Here is a 16311-nt window from a genome sequence, read left to right as displayed (position 1 = left end):
AGCTAGCTGTAACACAAACAGGAAAGGTCAGTTATCTGAAATAATTGAACTTTATGTTGAGTTCTGAGGTCTGCAATGCACCCAGGTGAAAGATGTGCTGTTGTTTGTTGAGCATGAGTTGGGCTTCGTTGAAAAGTGTAGGAGATCAATGTTTTCTCAAAGCAATGGCTTATTGCAAAGTTGTTACCCAATGCATTAAGCTTCTCAAATGTAGAGGAAACCACATCATGAACACCAAATGAAATTCACCAAATTAAAATATGTGCAAATGAACTGCTGCTTCATTGGAAGAACTAGTTGCATTCTTGATATGCTGTTTGGAAGATTGATTGGCCAATATAGAATTGCCCCTAGTAAACAAGTAATCTGGGAAGAATTGAATAAAAATAATGGGATTAGAATGGAATTACTGTGACTGGGTGCTTGATAGTGTGACCTTGTAGGCCGAAAGGTAGTTTAATGCTTCATCTCTTTTTATGATTCATACGCGCCCAATGCATGAAATGGGATTAGAATAGGTCGGCATCATGGTCAGTATAGATTGAAGAGCCTGTTTCTGTGCTGTACTATGATTTTGTGATTCTAGATATAGATCATGATCATTCCCTGAAATGGAGATAAAGATGTCAGTGAAGGGAAAAGAAGATTCAGGTATGTACGAGAATTGGCAGGAAAATAGTTGAGAAACCTTGAGTTGAGGGGCTTTTAAGGAAGAATGATCTTAACATGATAAAACTTTTATATAAAATTGAGAAGATATGTCAATAAGTAAGTACATATAGCTAACCCTCAGAGAATTATTACATAATTTAAAAGTACTATATATCCTTTAGAGCATAAAAACCATCAGGGAAAATGATCTAACAATGGAAGTTAAAACTTGTATTCTATCAAAGAAAAGGGTGAGCAAGAGGGAGAGAGAGAGATAGAGAGAGAGAGACCATCACACACAGAGCAAGCAAGAGGGAAAGAGAGCCTATCACATGCAGACACCTTCCTTTGGCAGCTGGAAGACGGTGCTGAACCCCCACCTCAATGATTTCACACTTTAATTGGTGAGAACAGTGAGAAATGGAGTCAATCATGGGCTCATGCTCCATCTCTAGGCTTCTTGGCTTCGAAGTCCCATGCTTCACTTGAAACCTCACGGAGCTCTCTCAAAGACGGCAAAGCACCAGATCGCTCAGTTGGCCCAAAAACACACTACAGAAAATGTAGATCACAAGGTCCAACAGTAGCAGAAACACACTTGAAAGAAAAAGAAGATGTAAAAGAAATGAAAGAAGTAATTTCGTGAATCATCTGGAGGATGTTGCCCTTGGTCGCGTTGTTCTCTCATCTTCTTTAGTTTACATATTGTTTGAGAGGTGCATATGGTAAAATGGAGCTGAAGCAGCAACTCCAAGTTTTTGTTTTATATTAGCAACCCTGGGTCTCGGCCTGAAACGTCGACTGTACCTCTTCCTAGAGATGCTGCCTGGCCTGCTGCGTTCACCAGCAACTTTGATGTGTGTTGCTTGAATTTCCAGCATCTGCAGAATTCCTGTTGTTTTTGTTTTATATTTTTAAGTACATACACACACACACACACACACACACACACACACACACACACACACAGACACACAGAAATATACTTGTCTAATGAATTATCAAATCATATATTTTTCTCTTGCCTCCACCACTCAGATTTAATTAGGATTGTGGTGCTCACCTACTCAGGTCATTAGCACTTGTACTAAAGCATCTATATGAACTCTTCTCTCAAGAGGTATTCATCTCAAACTGAGTTTGTAAACTCTGAATTAAATAGGGAGACATCAATGTTTTTTTTAAGTAAAGAATTTGTCAAGGAGTGTAGTTCAAATGGTATAAATGGTGCTCCTAGCACACTGCAGTGCACAGATCAGCTTGTTCCTATCATTGATGCCTTTTAATTGTAACACGGAAGTTGTGAAAGAAGCAGGACATGACTACATTGAGCTGTAGGATTGAATGCACTTTGTTTCTGGGTCGTCAGTGATGCACACAGCTATTTTATTTCACTTCATGTTTTGACTTTCTGCAGATGTGGTTTACTTATTTTAGAAAATACTGGGATTTGTGTGGGTGTAAGTTGATCAAAGTAATGTAAGACTTGAACAAATTAAAAATAGAATCATTTTGAAGGACTAGTATTCTTGCAAGTCCTGCAATGGCAGAAATAGGACATTTTTTTGCTGAAGTGTTGATCTACTGAGTAGTTTAACTCCAACTGCTTGCAAGATGACTACTCAATTTGCATGCATTTTCAAGTAATTATTGGGCCTGTTTCTGACATAGGAGATGGATATATGATTAGGGATTAGTTCTTCCATCTCCTATACCAAAAATGTCCTGTTCCTCTGGTGTGTTCTGTGTATTGAGTGCACTGCAGTATGTAATCAAATTCACCTTAAAATATCATCTAAGAAGAACAATATACAGTGCCTATAAAAAGTATTCACCCCACCTTGGGGTTTTCATGTTTTATCGTTTTACAATGTTGAATCACAGTGGATTTAATTTGCTTTTTTTGACACTGAAAATAGATCTCTATAAAGTGATCTAATTTAATTACAAATGTACAACACAAAATATTTGATTATTAAGTATTCACGTCCTTCAAGTCAGTATTTAGTAGATGCACCTTTGGCTGCAATTACAGCCTTGAGTCTGTGTGGATAGATCTCTATCAGCTTTGCACATCTGGACATGGCAATTTTTCCCCATTCTTCTTTACAAAATTGCCCAGGCTCTGTCAGATTGCATGGGGATTGTGAGTGAACAGGCCCTTTCAAGACCAGCCAAAAATTCTCATTTGGATTGAGGTCTGGACTCTGACTTGGCCACTCCAGGTCAGAGATTTCTGTATGTAGCAGGAGATTGGTGTGCTCTTTGACCAGGTTTTCACACAGTTTTTGAAACATTCTTGAGTGAACTGATCTTTGTTTAATAAAGTTAACCACTTTTTTACCATCATCCAGAACATTTTCATTTCATCCCCAAGAGTTTTTGACATTAGCACATCTCTCTGAAGAAAGCAGTGTGTTGTGGCGACATCAGGATTTTCTTTTTTTATAAGAGAAACTAAACCTGTCATGGAGCCAGCCATTCATTGATGGGGCACCATCATTTCAGATGCCAACATATTCCTCCAAGACAGACTTTTGTTTCCTGATATGAAGACAGAACATTAAATATATCTTGGCCTTTGCTTGTTTAGGGCAGCTGTTTGCAACGGAAAAAGTTTTCTTGAATTTCAGCATCATTTACAAATGCTATTTTTCAGTTTAGCACACAAAACCTCTTCAGCATCATGTGACATGTCATCAATACATCGACTTATGTGGTACTGTTTGAGAGTGAGGCCTCAATAAATAACTAAATGAGAAAACAGCAAAAAATACAAAAACTTAATAATGCAATTCACTTCTAACCTACACAATTCACCTTTTGCAAAATTAATAAGAACAGCAAAGTGGCAGGCCAGCAGCTGAGCTGCAAAGCGTAAAATTTCCTTCTTTAGAATGTAAATTTCCATCCAATTTTCTACTACACCAGTAGAGTTTGTTTGCTGCCATAAGTCAATAAGGGGAAGTTGGGGGAAGTAATTTGGGAGTGAGAGGCTGACATCACAGCCCAAGTTGGGTGAGTCTATTCAATGCTTGGAAAACGCACTTCACACTCCTCATCAGCCTACCGTCCTCCCCTCCATGCAATACAGCGCTCACCAATTATGAAGTACTTGCATCAAAAACTGAGAATAAACATGGTCCTATTGCACACTGCCATACTGGGCTGAGAGACCTCTAATGAGATTGCTAAAGGGGCTGCTTGGTCACTGCCCACCACTGTCAGTGCTAGCATTGTGCGATGCATGAAGTACAAAAAATTATGTTTATTTTTTTTTAACCACAGTCTCTCGTGGAACCCCTAGAGACCTCTTACGGAACCCCGGTTGGGAAACCCTGGTATAGAGTATAAAAATAGAAAGATTTTTATACTTCTGGTGTACTCTGTACAATTTTCATCTCAAAGTTTTAATACGTGTTTGCACTGGAAGTAGTGCAGAGAAGATTCACCAGGTTGACTCTTGTGATGAAAGGGTTGATTTGTGAAGATGGATTGAGTAGACTGGACCTACACTCAATAGAGTATAAAAGAATGAGAGATAATCTTATTGAAACATATATGGTCCTGAGGGGGGATTAATTGGATAGCTGCTGAGACAATGCAATGAGGGCTTCTAGAAGAAGGTATGCCCGTATCAGATTAATTTCTTTTTTAAGAGACTGACAAATCTTTGAAATTCATTACCCCAAATAGTATAGGAAAAATGTCGGAAAGTGGTGCTGAATCAACCTTCATTTTATTGAATGGGAGAGCAAGCTTAAGAGGCCAGTTGCATTGCTCGTTTTTCTGATGTTCTTGTATTCTAAATTCTTCATGTTTTCTATGATAATTAACCGTGCCAGCTTCCTACTTTTCTCCAAGTCCACTGCGCAAATTTGTAACTTTCCTGATCAAGCACCATTATGACTACCAGGTCTGCAAGGGGATTTATTTTGATTTTGTAACTCTGTTAAAACTTGAAATTTTATTTGTACAGGATTATCTCCAAACATGCACACTCTATTCACTGTTTTGGATGGTTTATATCATGAAATATCGGATTTTCTAGCTACTGTCATGTAAATTCCATGTATAATATTAATATTTTTATCTGGCCCAAAAATTTCTTGAATATACATGCAGGAAGTTGGTCCGAAGAGGCAGATTCTTATTCAGTGTAATAAATTTCATTAATTGTTCAATAAAATTATCTGTAATATGCTCACTTGTAGAATGGATCAAAGAAAAGTATTTGTTTCAATGTCTTAAAAATTTGTTGTGAACAAATTTTGTTTTTAGAAACACAGGCTGAGAATACCAATGAGAGTTAGCTGTATTTACTTTTCAGCCAGTGGACTGGAAATTTGGACACATGGTGCAGTGTTTTTTTCAGCAGTATACATTTAGAACATAGAACATAGAAAAACTACAGTACAATACAGGCCTTTCGGCCCACAAAGCTGTGCTGAACATGTCCTTACCTTAGAACTACCTAGGCTTGCCCATAGCCCTCTATTTTTCTAAGCTCCATGTACCTATCCAGGAGTCTCTTAAAAGACCCTATCGTTTCCACCTCCACCACCGTCACAGCAGCCCATTCCACGCACTCACCACTCTCTGCATTAAAAAAAACTTAGCCTTGTCATCTCCTCTGTACCTACTTCCAAGCACCTTAAAACTATGCCCTCTCATGCTAGCCATAAATTGTTTGAAAAATTTCTCTCTCCCCCCAGCCACTGATCAAAACTGTTAGCAAACATTTTGAAATATGGCACACTGGAAATTTGAAGGCACATACTGTCAGAGTTCATGTATCTGATGTAATTTCCATCACAGACACACATTAAATAATATCATGCATCCTTTAAAATATCTCTGGAAATATCAGTCAATATTGTCTCAGGATAATGTATCATTGGGCATTCATGGACAATCACTTTTTAACAATGATATTGTCTGAGTGCCTGCTTAGGTATGTTTAGAGTCATGCAGCATAGAAACAGGTCTTTTGGCCCAGCTGTCCCATGGAAAGCAACATTCCCATATCACTCTAAACCTTTCCTACCTATGTACCTGTCCCAGTGTCTTTTCAATGTTGTTAATGTACTGCCTCAATGAATTGCTCTGGCAGCTCGTTCTATAAATGTGCCACCCTTTGTGGACGAAGTTGCCCCTCGAGTTCCTATTAAATCTCTCTCCTTTCATCTTAAGCAACCCTTCATTCTTTTCACTATCAGGTCCAATCACCCGGGAATGTTATGTGGTTTGGAAGAATCAGGGCATGCATCAAGAAATGGGTGGAATGGATAGCCAAGGTAAAGCAGAAACAGGGGATATGAGAGTAGTGTTCTTTTTCATTTACAGGAAAGAACAAGGTCATTTGGTGCCAGCTGATCTACTTGTTACTGTACAGAGTCTAAGTATGCACTGTTGCCTGATTTTGTACATCAGCAATCACTCTTTCCATTTCCACTGGAGATCAATAATGGCTCATGTTTGTAGAAATGAAGTATACCCACCCTTGCTCTCATTCAGATGTATAGCTACACCAGGCTGTGTGTAGAGTCTCAGCACATAAATACCAAATATCATGACATGCTGAAGTTCTTTTTATTAAGGATGGATCTTCTGTATTACAATGGATTGCTCCAGTCCATTGAACCATTCATAACATCTGTCCTTTGTAGAAAACTTTAAGCAGTACAGCATGTTGACTGCAAGTCTGTACACTGCATGAAAAATCCCTAAGGCTGTGGGTGTAAAGAAATGGTGGATCCTGTCAGTTGGAACCCTGAACAGATTGCCAAAATCATTTGGTGGAGCTTGGAAAGAAAGGCCCTCCCTTTCTTATATTTAACAGCAAAGGATAAAAATTTAAGTTGAGGTTTACCTACATTAGGCTAGTTCCTCGTGCCAAGTTCTACAGGACTGGAACCTGCTCAGCTGGTGTCCTTAAGGTTTTATTGAAGCAAGTTCTCATTTGTTGTGAAAGCCAGCTCCTGCACAAGTACCTACAAACTATGCAAGGCATAAATGAAGTTTAATTGAAAGCCATGCCCTACACCTCTGAACATCTGCAGGAACTTGAAGCACCTTCAATTCCTCCAAAAGACTGAGGTTTGGTAAAACACTGAAAGGCTTTTATTCGCTGTACAATACGACCTCCACAGTGAGTGTCTGCCCCCGGACTGAGGGGGAGGGGCAAGGTGAACACCTTTATACAGGACTCTGTGGGAGGAGCCACAGGGGCAGACAGCAGAGGGGTGTGTCCAGACAGGTAACCGAGTTACAACATATATACATGGTTTACCACAGAACTAGAGAAGGATCAGTCTTAAATTTGACTTAGATATCTATTCCTTGCCTTTGTATCTGCCACGTTTCTATGAGCAAGCAACTTTTATTACAGTGGCCGTTAATTTTGATGGTCTAATTAATTTTCTTTTACTTTAAGTTATCATTTAATTGGTAGCGCACCCATATTGAAAAATGGCTAGACAGTGAGCTCTGGGAGTGGGAAACGCTGTCATAAAGAATCGCAGTTTGAGTGCAGCTGTAGATCACGGACTCCAACAGAACCCATCAATCTTGAAAAGGAACAAGGGGACATTAAAGAGAAAAAATTAAAGCTGCTTTGCAAATCAGCTTGAAGAAGCCACCTTCTGGCGACATCTTATCTCCGTCTTTCTGGATTAACACAAGCCTGCATTGAACAAATCAAATATAAAGTTGGCTGTAATGTGTGGATCTATTTCTTTTGGAGCAATAATACTTCTCCCCCCCCCCCTTCCTGCTTAGCACTATGTATGGATTGTTGTCTGTGTATGCACATCATTCTCTCTCTCTCTCTCTCTCTCTCTCTTTCTCTCTCTCTCTCTATCTCTATCTCTATCTCTCTCTCTCGCGCTACAGTGTGAATATATCAGTTAAAGCCAGAGAAATAATAACGGGCGACAAGAGCATGGCATATGAACTGAATGAGTATCTTGCATTAGTCTTCACTGTGAAAGACACGAGCAGTATGCCAGGTGTTGAAGGTGTGAGGGAAAAGAAGTGAGTGCAATTACTGTTACAAGGGAGAAGGTGCTCAAAAAGCTGAAAGACCTAAGGGTTCATAAGTCACCCAGGCCAGATGAGCTGCACCCCGGGTTCTGAAATAGGTAGCAATAGAGATTGTGGCTAAGTATGCCCGCAGAAAAGGAATCTTGGAGTTGTATATGGTGACATGGACGTACTCTAATAATAAATTTTACTTTGAACTTTGAACTTTGACAGCTTCAGTTCAGAATCTTTAAAATGGCATTCAAATTCATTTAATGGAATGGCTGAAACAGCTGAACCAGTGTCCAATTTCATTTCAATTAATGTGCAATTCACTTCTTGTATAAGCCATATTGCTTGTCTTTTGTTAGTTTTCACATTGTATATCTCAAGGCTTACCAGTCCTAAGTTACTGATATCACTATCAGAGTTTTCATCTGCACTGTGTAGGTTAATGCTCTTTTTGAAACTGCAACTTGACTTTATATCTTTTTCTCTTTTCTGTGCAGTCCATTTATTTTTATCTGCCCTACATACTCTTTGTATATATTCTATTTTGTTGCATTTTCTGCAAGTATCACCTTTAAGCCTGCATTGGTCTGGTGTACATGAGCTGCTGCCACAACAGTAACACAATTTGTTCACCCATATCAGTTTCTGTTTTGATGTTGCAATTTTGTTCATGCTCTCTTTCATTCCTGACTGCAATTCAATTGTGTCTTTGTCTGCTGTTTCCACTGATATATCAGTTTCAACTGTTCTTTTAAATGTGAGTTGTGCTTCAGTTTGGAGCCATTTTTGAATCCTCTCTTGTAAGATTCCACAAACTAAATGATCTCTCAGTGCATCATTAACCCCATCACTGAGCTAACAATGTTCAGACAACTTCAATTCAGCTACATATACTGAAATGGACTCCCTTTCCTTTTGATTCCGCTTATGAAATCTGAAGTATTCCGCAATCAACAATGATTTCAGTTCTAAATCTTTCTACATTACTATCATGATATCAGTAAAGCTCATTTCATCTGGTTTGGTTGGAGCAGTCAGAGGTCAAAGCAAGCTGTATGTTCTTCCATTCAATGCACTCAGCAAAACGGACACTCTCTTTTCACTGGCTATTTCACTTGCTTCAAAATACTGCTCAATCTGCTCAGTCTATACTATCCAGTTATCCCTTGTGCAATTGAATACATCTGTCTTTCCAATATAGCCACCATTTCTGCTTTTTATTGAAGTTGCAAAGTTTAATTAAGCTGCGTTCACCAGCATTTTTTGTGTGTGTTGCTTGAATTTCCAGAATCTGCAGATTATCTTGAATTTGTGACATATGTCAATGTTGTTTTGCAGCAGCAGCCTAGTGTAATATATAAAATTACTATAAGTTACAACAATAAATAAATAGTGCAAAAGACAAATAATGAGGGAGTGTTTCTGGACTGTTCAGAAATCTGATGGTAAAGAGATAGAAGAAAATGTTGTGTGGGGGTCTTCAGGTTATTGTAGCTCTTACCTAATAAAAGTAAGGCAAAGAGGGCATGAGGGTCTTTAATCATGAATGCCACCTTCATGAGGCACTGCCTTTTGAAAATGTGCTCAGTGGTGTGGATTTTTGTGCCAACAATGGAACTGGCTGAGTCTCCATTCTTCTGCAATCTCTTTTGATATCCTGTGCATGGAGGTTTCCATACCAGTCGCCAGGCAGTACTGCCAAGTCTGATGTTCTACTTTTACACTATCACCAGTCTTACAAATTTTGCCATGTATTCTGGTTTAAAACAAAATCTTTTTAATGCAAAATTTTCCTTCTCTACTTCTATGGAAGAACTCTGGTTTTCTTCACTATCATCTGGTCAAGATTGTGCAAACCTGATGTCTCCGCCAAGATTGAGGCCTAGACTTAGTTGTTTTAACTTCATAGGAGTGGTTGTATGTTTCAATGTACATGTGATAAATAAGTCTAAATCTGAAATCTGCAATTTACCTTCTACAAGTATATGCCTGAAATTCATTAAAATTAATTTCAGCACATTACATTGAAGGAGAGATAGTAAATTTATGTGCTTATTTTGTTACAACTTTCACCATTGTGATGTCTTGTATTTATAAAAATTATTCTTTTTGATGAATTGCTTGCTATTTTGTCTTTGACAGAAATTCCCCGAATCGCTGTTGAGGATACAGATCCTAGTGCCCCTTCAGAAAAGGTATGGCTGATGTATACATCATGAACTTTATCAGGACTTGCCCATTTTTAATATGTGGTGGATTTGGTGGATAACATGGTGGACTTTGCTTAATTCATTCATGAATGGACTCTTGGCCTCACAGTCTACGTCACTATGATCTTGCACTTTATCATTTAACTTCACTGCACTAGATTTTGTGGTAACTTCTACATTCTATTCTGCATTGTTACTTTTTTTCTACATTAGCTAGTTCAATGTACTGTGTAATGATTTGATCTGTATGAATAGTATGCAAGACAAGTTTTTCACCGTACAAATCTTCGTACATGTGTCAATAATAAACTATGCCAATACTATTTAATTACCTTGATGTCAAATTTGGTCCTGGGTATGATTCTAAACTGCAACCGGTGATGAGGCTCTGATTGGGGGCTTTCAGAGCTTTGGGGAAAGTGGAGTTACCCCTTAGTCAGTCATTGCTCCCAGGGCCGCTCTGACCCGGAACGGTAGCACCTGCAAGGGTTCTTGCTCAGGATACAAGCGAAGGCCAACGGCAAATCCGGCAGGTTCAGTAACTGAACTTATGACGAAGAAGGCGGATGAGCTATGACCTCAAATGTCAACGGCTATAGTACTTGCGGATGAACATTTGGGAAGAGAAATGGCGATTTCAGCAAACCACCGTTGCTAGACACTAGGTTTCCTAGAATCTATTTGCTAAGAAGACCATGGTCAAACTCACAAAATGTATTCCACAACAACAGCGTCAAGGGGATCTTCAAGACAATTCTGAAGATGCTTCGCTCGGTAGAATTGATTCTGGTCAGCAGGGGATCCCCGACTGTCATCAAGCTACTGCTCATAAGGTTAAAGTAACACAAAAGAAAATTATTGCCACTTGGAATGTAAGAACCCTATATCAAGCAGGAAGATTGGACAATGTGATAAATGAAATGGAAAGACTAAAGATTAACATAATGGGAAAATTAGCGAAGTTCATTGGATAGGTACTGGAACATGTCAGAATAGAAATAAAACACTAATTTATTCTTGTGGAACATCCCATACTAATGGAGTAGGAATTCTTATGGATGAAAACATGGCAAAAAGTGTTTTAGGACATTGGGCGATATCAGAAAGAGTGCTCCTTGTTAGATTCAGAGGACAACCATTTGATTTAGCAATTATACAGGTATATGCACCAACAACAGGTGGAATAAATGAGGATATAGATAAATAAAATGAGGAGGTTGAACAAGCAAAGAATGGATGCAAATCTCAAGATATTGTTATTGTCATGGGAGATCTAAATGCTAAAGTAGGACAAGGTGCTGATGGAAATACCATAGGAAAATTGGGACTAGGGGAAAGAAATGAAAGAGGTGAGAAATGGGTAGAATGGTGCAAGATGAATAATCAGGTCATTATGAATACCTACTTTAAAAACCATCCAAGATGCTTGTGGACTTGGAAAAGTCCAGGTGATAACTCTAGAAATCAAATTGACTTTATTACTATAAAACAAAAATTTAGAAACTCAGTGACTCAATGCAAAACATATCCAGGTGCAGACTATAATAGTGACCATAACACAGTAGTATGTCATGTAAAAGTAAATCTTAAGAAACTAAAGAAGCAAAAACCTGAACAATCCCTTGATTACTTGCAATTAATTAAAGAAGAAAACTTAAGACAAAAATTTACAATTGAAGTAGGGAATAGATTTCAAAGTCTAGAAATAGAATCTGTTGAAGATGACATTTATGAGACTGGAATAAATACCAGAAGAGATGAAAAAATCAGTATTTATCACTCTCCCTAAGAAACCTGGAGCAATAAAATGTGAATTACGTAGGACCATAAGTTTAATGAGTTATATCACCAAGATACTTCTAAGAATTTTGAAGAGCTAAAAGTAAGATACAAGCTGAAATGGGTAAAGAACAATGTGGTTTTGTGAAAGACAAAGGTACAAGAAACACAATATTGATGTTAAGGATACTATCAGAACGAGCTATTCAAGTGCAAAAAGATTTGTTTGTTTGTTTTATTGACTACACAAAAGCATTTGATAAAGTGAAGCACAATAAGTTATTTGAAATATTACAGAAAACTCTAGATCTAGATTTAAAAGACCTCCGCCTAATTTGAAATCTGTACTGGGAACAAATTGCCGCTGTAAGAATAGATGGAGAAGTGAGTCAGTTTATGAAAATCAAGAGAGGCGTTAGACAAGGGTACGTTTTCTCCCCTGATTTATTTAATGTGTACAGTGAAACAATATTACAAAAAATAAGAGACATCTTGGGAATCAAAGTTGGCGGTGAAAACATCAATAATTTCAGATATGCAGATGACACTGTATTAATTGCAAGTATGGAGGAAGAACTACAAAACTTAATTGATATAGTTGTTGAAGAAAGTGCAAAAATGAGTCTATCTATCAATTGCGAAAAGACAGAATATATGGTGATATCCAAAAAGAAGGAGAATTCTATCTACAGGCTGAAAATAAACGGGGAAGACATAAAACAAATACAGAACTTTTGCTACTTAGGAAGCTGGGTGAGATCAGGTAGCAGGTGTGATGTGGACATCAAAAGAAAAATAGGGATGGCAAAGGACACCTTTATGAGAATGAAGAGTATACTGACCAATACTAAACTAGGCATGACGACCCGCCTCAGAGTACTGAAATGTTTCATTTATCCAGTTACGTTATATGGCTCAGAGTGTTGGACAATATCTGGTAACATGGGGAAACAAATTGAAGCAGCAGAGATGTGGTTTTTGAGGAGGATACAAAGAATATCATGGATGAAACGAATATCTAACGAGGATGTCATGAATAGAGCAAACACAAAAAGGGAAATAATGTATGGGATCATGAAAAGGCAATGTAACTTCATTGGACATATGATTAGGAAAGAGGAGTTAGAATGCATGATAATTATGGGAAAGATTGAAGGGAAGAAAGCAAGAGGAAGACAAAGACAAATGATGATGGAGATGGCAGCCAGAGAATTGGGGAAATGAATACAAATGAATTGATCCACTTGACCCGAAACAGGAGTGTGTGGGCCATGGCAGTCAAAGCTCAAACTGGGCATGGCACCTGATGATGATGATGATGTCAAATTGTCAGCTTCCATAATGCTTGTAAAATTTTGAAAAATTCTTTCGGATCTATAAATTATATTGATCCGCACAACTCCTGTTGCCTCCAAATTCAGAGACTGATCATGTTTACCCAGACAGTCATTGAACTCACTGCTAAAGCCCAAACAAAGATAGAGTTTTAAACAATGTGATAGGGTGATGTAGATCAGAGTGAGTTCTGACCACAAAGCTATTCTGGAAGACCTTTGACAGCTGACATCCCAAATTTTGCTATCTATCAAGGTGTTAAAAATTTACAATGTTTACAAATGGCTCTATAGAATGTTGAACACCACAGGAATGTTGTGCAATGTTGTGCCGATCCACATTGCTAAATCAAAAAAGTCCCAAAAAAAATCTCTCCTACCTGCACAAAGTCCATCTTCCTCATATTCATGTGTCCATCTCAGGGTCTCTTAAAAGCCTCTAATATATTTACCTCTACCACCATACCAGGCAGGACATTCCAGGCATCCACCACTATGAGTAAAGAACACCCCCCTCACATCCCCTTTGAACGTACCCCCTCTCACCTTCAATGCATGCCCTCTGGTATTGGGCATTTCTATTTTGAGAAAAAGATACTTCCTATCTACTCTATCTATTCCTCTCATAATCTTATAAATCCCTATCAGATCTCTGCTCAGCCTTCGTCACTTCGAACAAAACAACACAAGATTGTCCAGCCTCTCATGATAGCACATGCCCTCTAAACCAGGCAGCGTCCTGGTAAACCTCTTCTGAACCCTCTCCAAAGCCTCAATATCCTTCCTATAGTGGAGTGACCAGAAATGTATGCAATACTCCAGATGTAGCCTAACATAACCTCTTGATGTTTGAACTCAGTGCCTTGTCTAATAAAAGCAAGCATTCCATAAGCCTTATTAGTCACCCTATTAACCTGTGTAGCCATTTTCATGGAACTATGTACCTGGACCCCAAGATCTCTCAGCTCAGCAACACTATTAAGGGTTTTGCCTTTAACAGTGTACTGTCTCCTTGCATTTGCCTTACCAAAGTGCAACACCTTACACATTTATCTGGATTTAACTCTATCTGCCATTTCTCTGCCCATGTCTGCAAATGATCTATATCGCACTGTATTCATTACTAGTCTTCTACAATATCCTCAACTCCATCAATCTTGGTGTCATCCACAAATTTACTAACCCTCTACATTGTCATCCAGGTCATTTATAAACATACAAACAGCAGAGGTCACAGCATAGATCCCTGTGGAACACCACTAATTACAGACCTCCAGCTTGAATAAGTCCCTTTAACCACTACCCTCTGTCTTCTATGTGCTTGGCACTGGCCAAGAACTTTTCATGGTCCCTCCTGGCTTTCCAAATTCCCTTATTTAGTTCTTTTCTGGCTTCTCTATCTTCCTCATATGCTCTGTCTGATGCCAACTTCCGAAGCTTTACTTACTTTTTCTTTTTCCTTCTTGACTAACTTCATCGCCTCTGTGGACATCTAAGGTTCTCTTATATTTCCATCACTATCCTTCCTTCTAACAGAACATACCTTCCCTGTACTCTGTGCAATTGATCTTTAAACACACTCCACATGACTGATGCTGAAAAATAGTAAGGGGAGTGTGATCAGGACTCGACAGTTATTGGCACCTATGTTGAAAAATGACAGCAACATCCAGCAAAGTCCAAACAATTATAGCAATGATAGTTTGTCTTAAAAGTACTTATTCAGGTGTGAACCAGTGGTAAGGATGACATCTCTGCAAAACTGTTATTTGTCAACATCTACAGTGCAGAATTCTGTGCAAGCATCTTAATACATGATGTATTACTAGGTTATGAATGTTAACAGTCCATAACTGGACACTGTTAAATGGAGGAAAAGATACTGTCCAGAACTTAATGGAAGTTTTTGTGCACTGTTTTGTTGCCTGATTTGCAAAGCAACAATGGTGGCGCTTTAAAGGTAATTTGTTGTTTGGGGAAAACATATTCATGGTATGAAAAGTGCCATATTAATACACCTTCTTCATTGCCACACTACAAAATAATGTCAGTGACTTGCACCTTGTATTTAGGGAATTTACCAATTACTTCGATTCTTGAAATATCTTCTTTCACAGGCTATGTTGCATGCTTGCTACTTTGAGCACTGTCCCATTTGGTAATTGATTTAATATTGCCACATGTATCATGAAACAATAAAAAGTTTTTGTTTGCATGTCATCTAGACAGATCATTCAATACATAAGTACATCAAAGTAGCTTTAAAGGAAAACAAAAACAAAAGGCAGGCACTCTGTGAGCCACATGGAGAGGATATTGATGGGCTCACAGAGTGCATCACTGATTACATCAACTTCTGTGCGGACCGCAATGTTCCAACAAGAACCGTCCTTTGTTATTCAAATAACAAGCCATGGGTGACAAAGGGCATTAAGGACATCCTGAACGCTAAAAAGAAGGTGTTTAGAGATGGAAATAGGGAGGAGTGAGGGCAATACAGAGTGACCTGAAAGCCAGGATCAGGGAGGCTAAAGACAGGTACAGGAGGAAGCTTGAGTGGAAACTCCAGCAGAACAACATGAGAGAGGTCTGGAGGGGGATGAGGACCATCACTGGGTTCCGGCAAACTAGCAACAGAGGAGCGGAAGGCAGTGTGGACAGGGCCAATGAACTTAACCTGTTCTTTAACAGATTTGACAGTGTGGCCCCTGCCCATCCCACACATGAGCCATCTGTTGTCGGCCCCCAACCAACACATATTCCACTCTCCGCTCCTACCCCTCCTCACAGTCCCCCACCCTGCTCTCATGACTATATCCCTTCCCCACACGAAACCACCACGGTGGGCTTCACAGCTCTACAGGTGAGAAGACAGCTGAAACGTCTCAACCCAAGCAAGGCTGCAGGACCGGATGGTGTCAGTACCAGGGTGCTCAAAGCTTGTGCCCCTCAGCTATGTGGAGTACTTCGCCATGTATTCAACCTGAGCCTGAGGCTCCGGAAGGTTCCTGTATTGTGGAAGACGTCCTGTCTCGTACTTGTGCCGAAGACACCGCGCCCCAGCGGCCTCAATGACTACAGACCGGTGGCATTGACCTCCCACATCATGAAGACCCTGGAGAGACTTGTTCTGGAGCTGTTCCGGCCTATGGTCAGGCCACACTTAGATCCCCTCCAGCTCGCCTACCAGCCCCAACTAGGAGTTGAGGATGCCATCGTCTTCCTGCTGAACTGTGTCTACACCCACTAATCTTGTCATCTTCAGAAGTTTTCTGATGACTCTGCCATAGTTGGATGCATTA

At 39.2% G+C, this 16311-nt stretch overlaps 1 protein-coding gene across 1 annotated transcript in view; it reads left to right on the top strand.

Moving 5' to 3' along the window:
* Positions 1–16311, top strand: part of edaradd (EDAR-associated death domain) — a 95409-nt gene that overhangs the window by 60524 nt on the left and 18574 nt on the right. The window contains exon 2 of the mRNA XM_072264882.1: positions 9829–9881. Within this exon, the coding sequence (XP_072120983.1) occupies positions 9829–9881 (53 nt within the window). The remainder of the gene's footprint in view (positions 1–9828; positions 9882–16311) is intronic.

Source organism: Mobula birostris, chromosome 8, assembly GCF_030028105.1.
Source record: "Mobula birostris isolate sMobBir1 chromosome 8, sMobBir1.hap1, whole genome shotgun sequence".
Classification (NCBI taxonomy): Eukaryota; Metazoa; Chordata; class Chondrichthyes; order Myliobatiformes; family Myliobatidae; genus Mobula; species Mobula birostris.
Note: the sequence above shows the minus strand (reverse complement) of the source record. Positions and strands in the feature narration are given on the sequence as shown.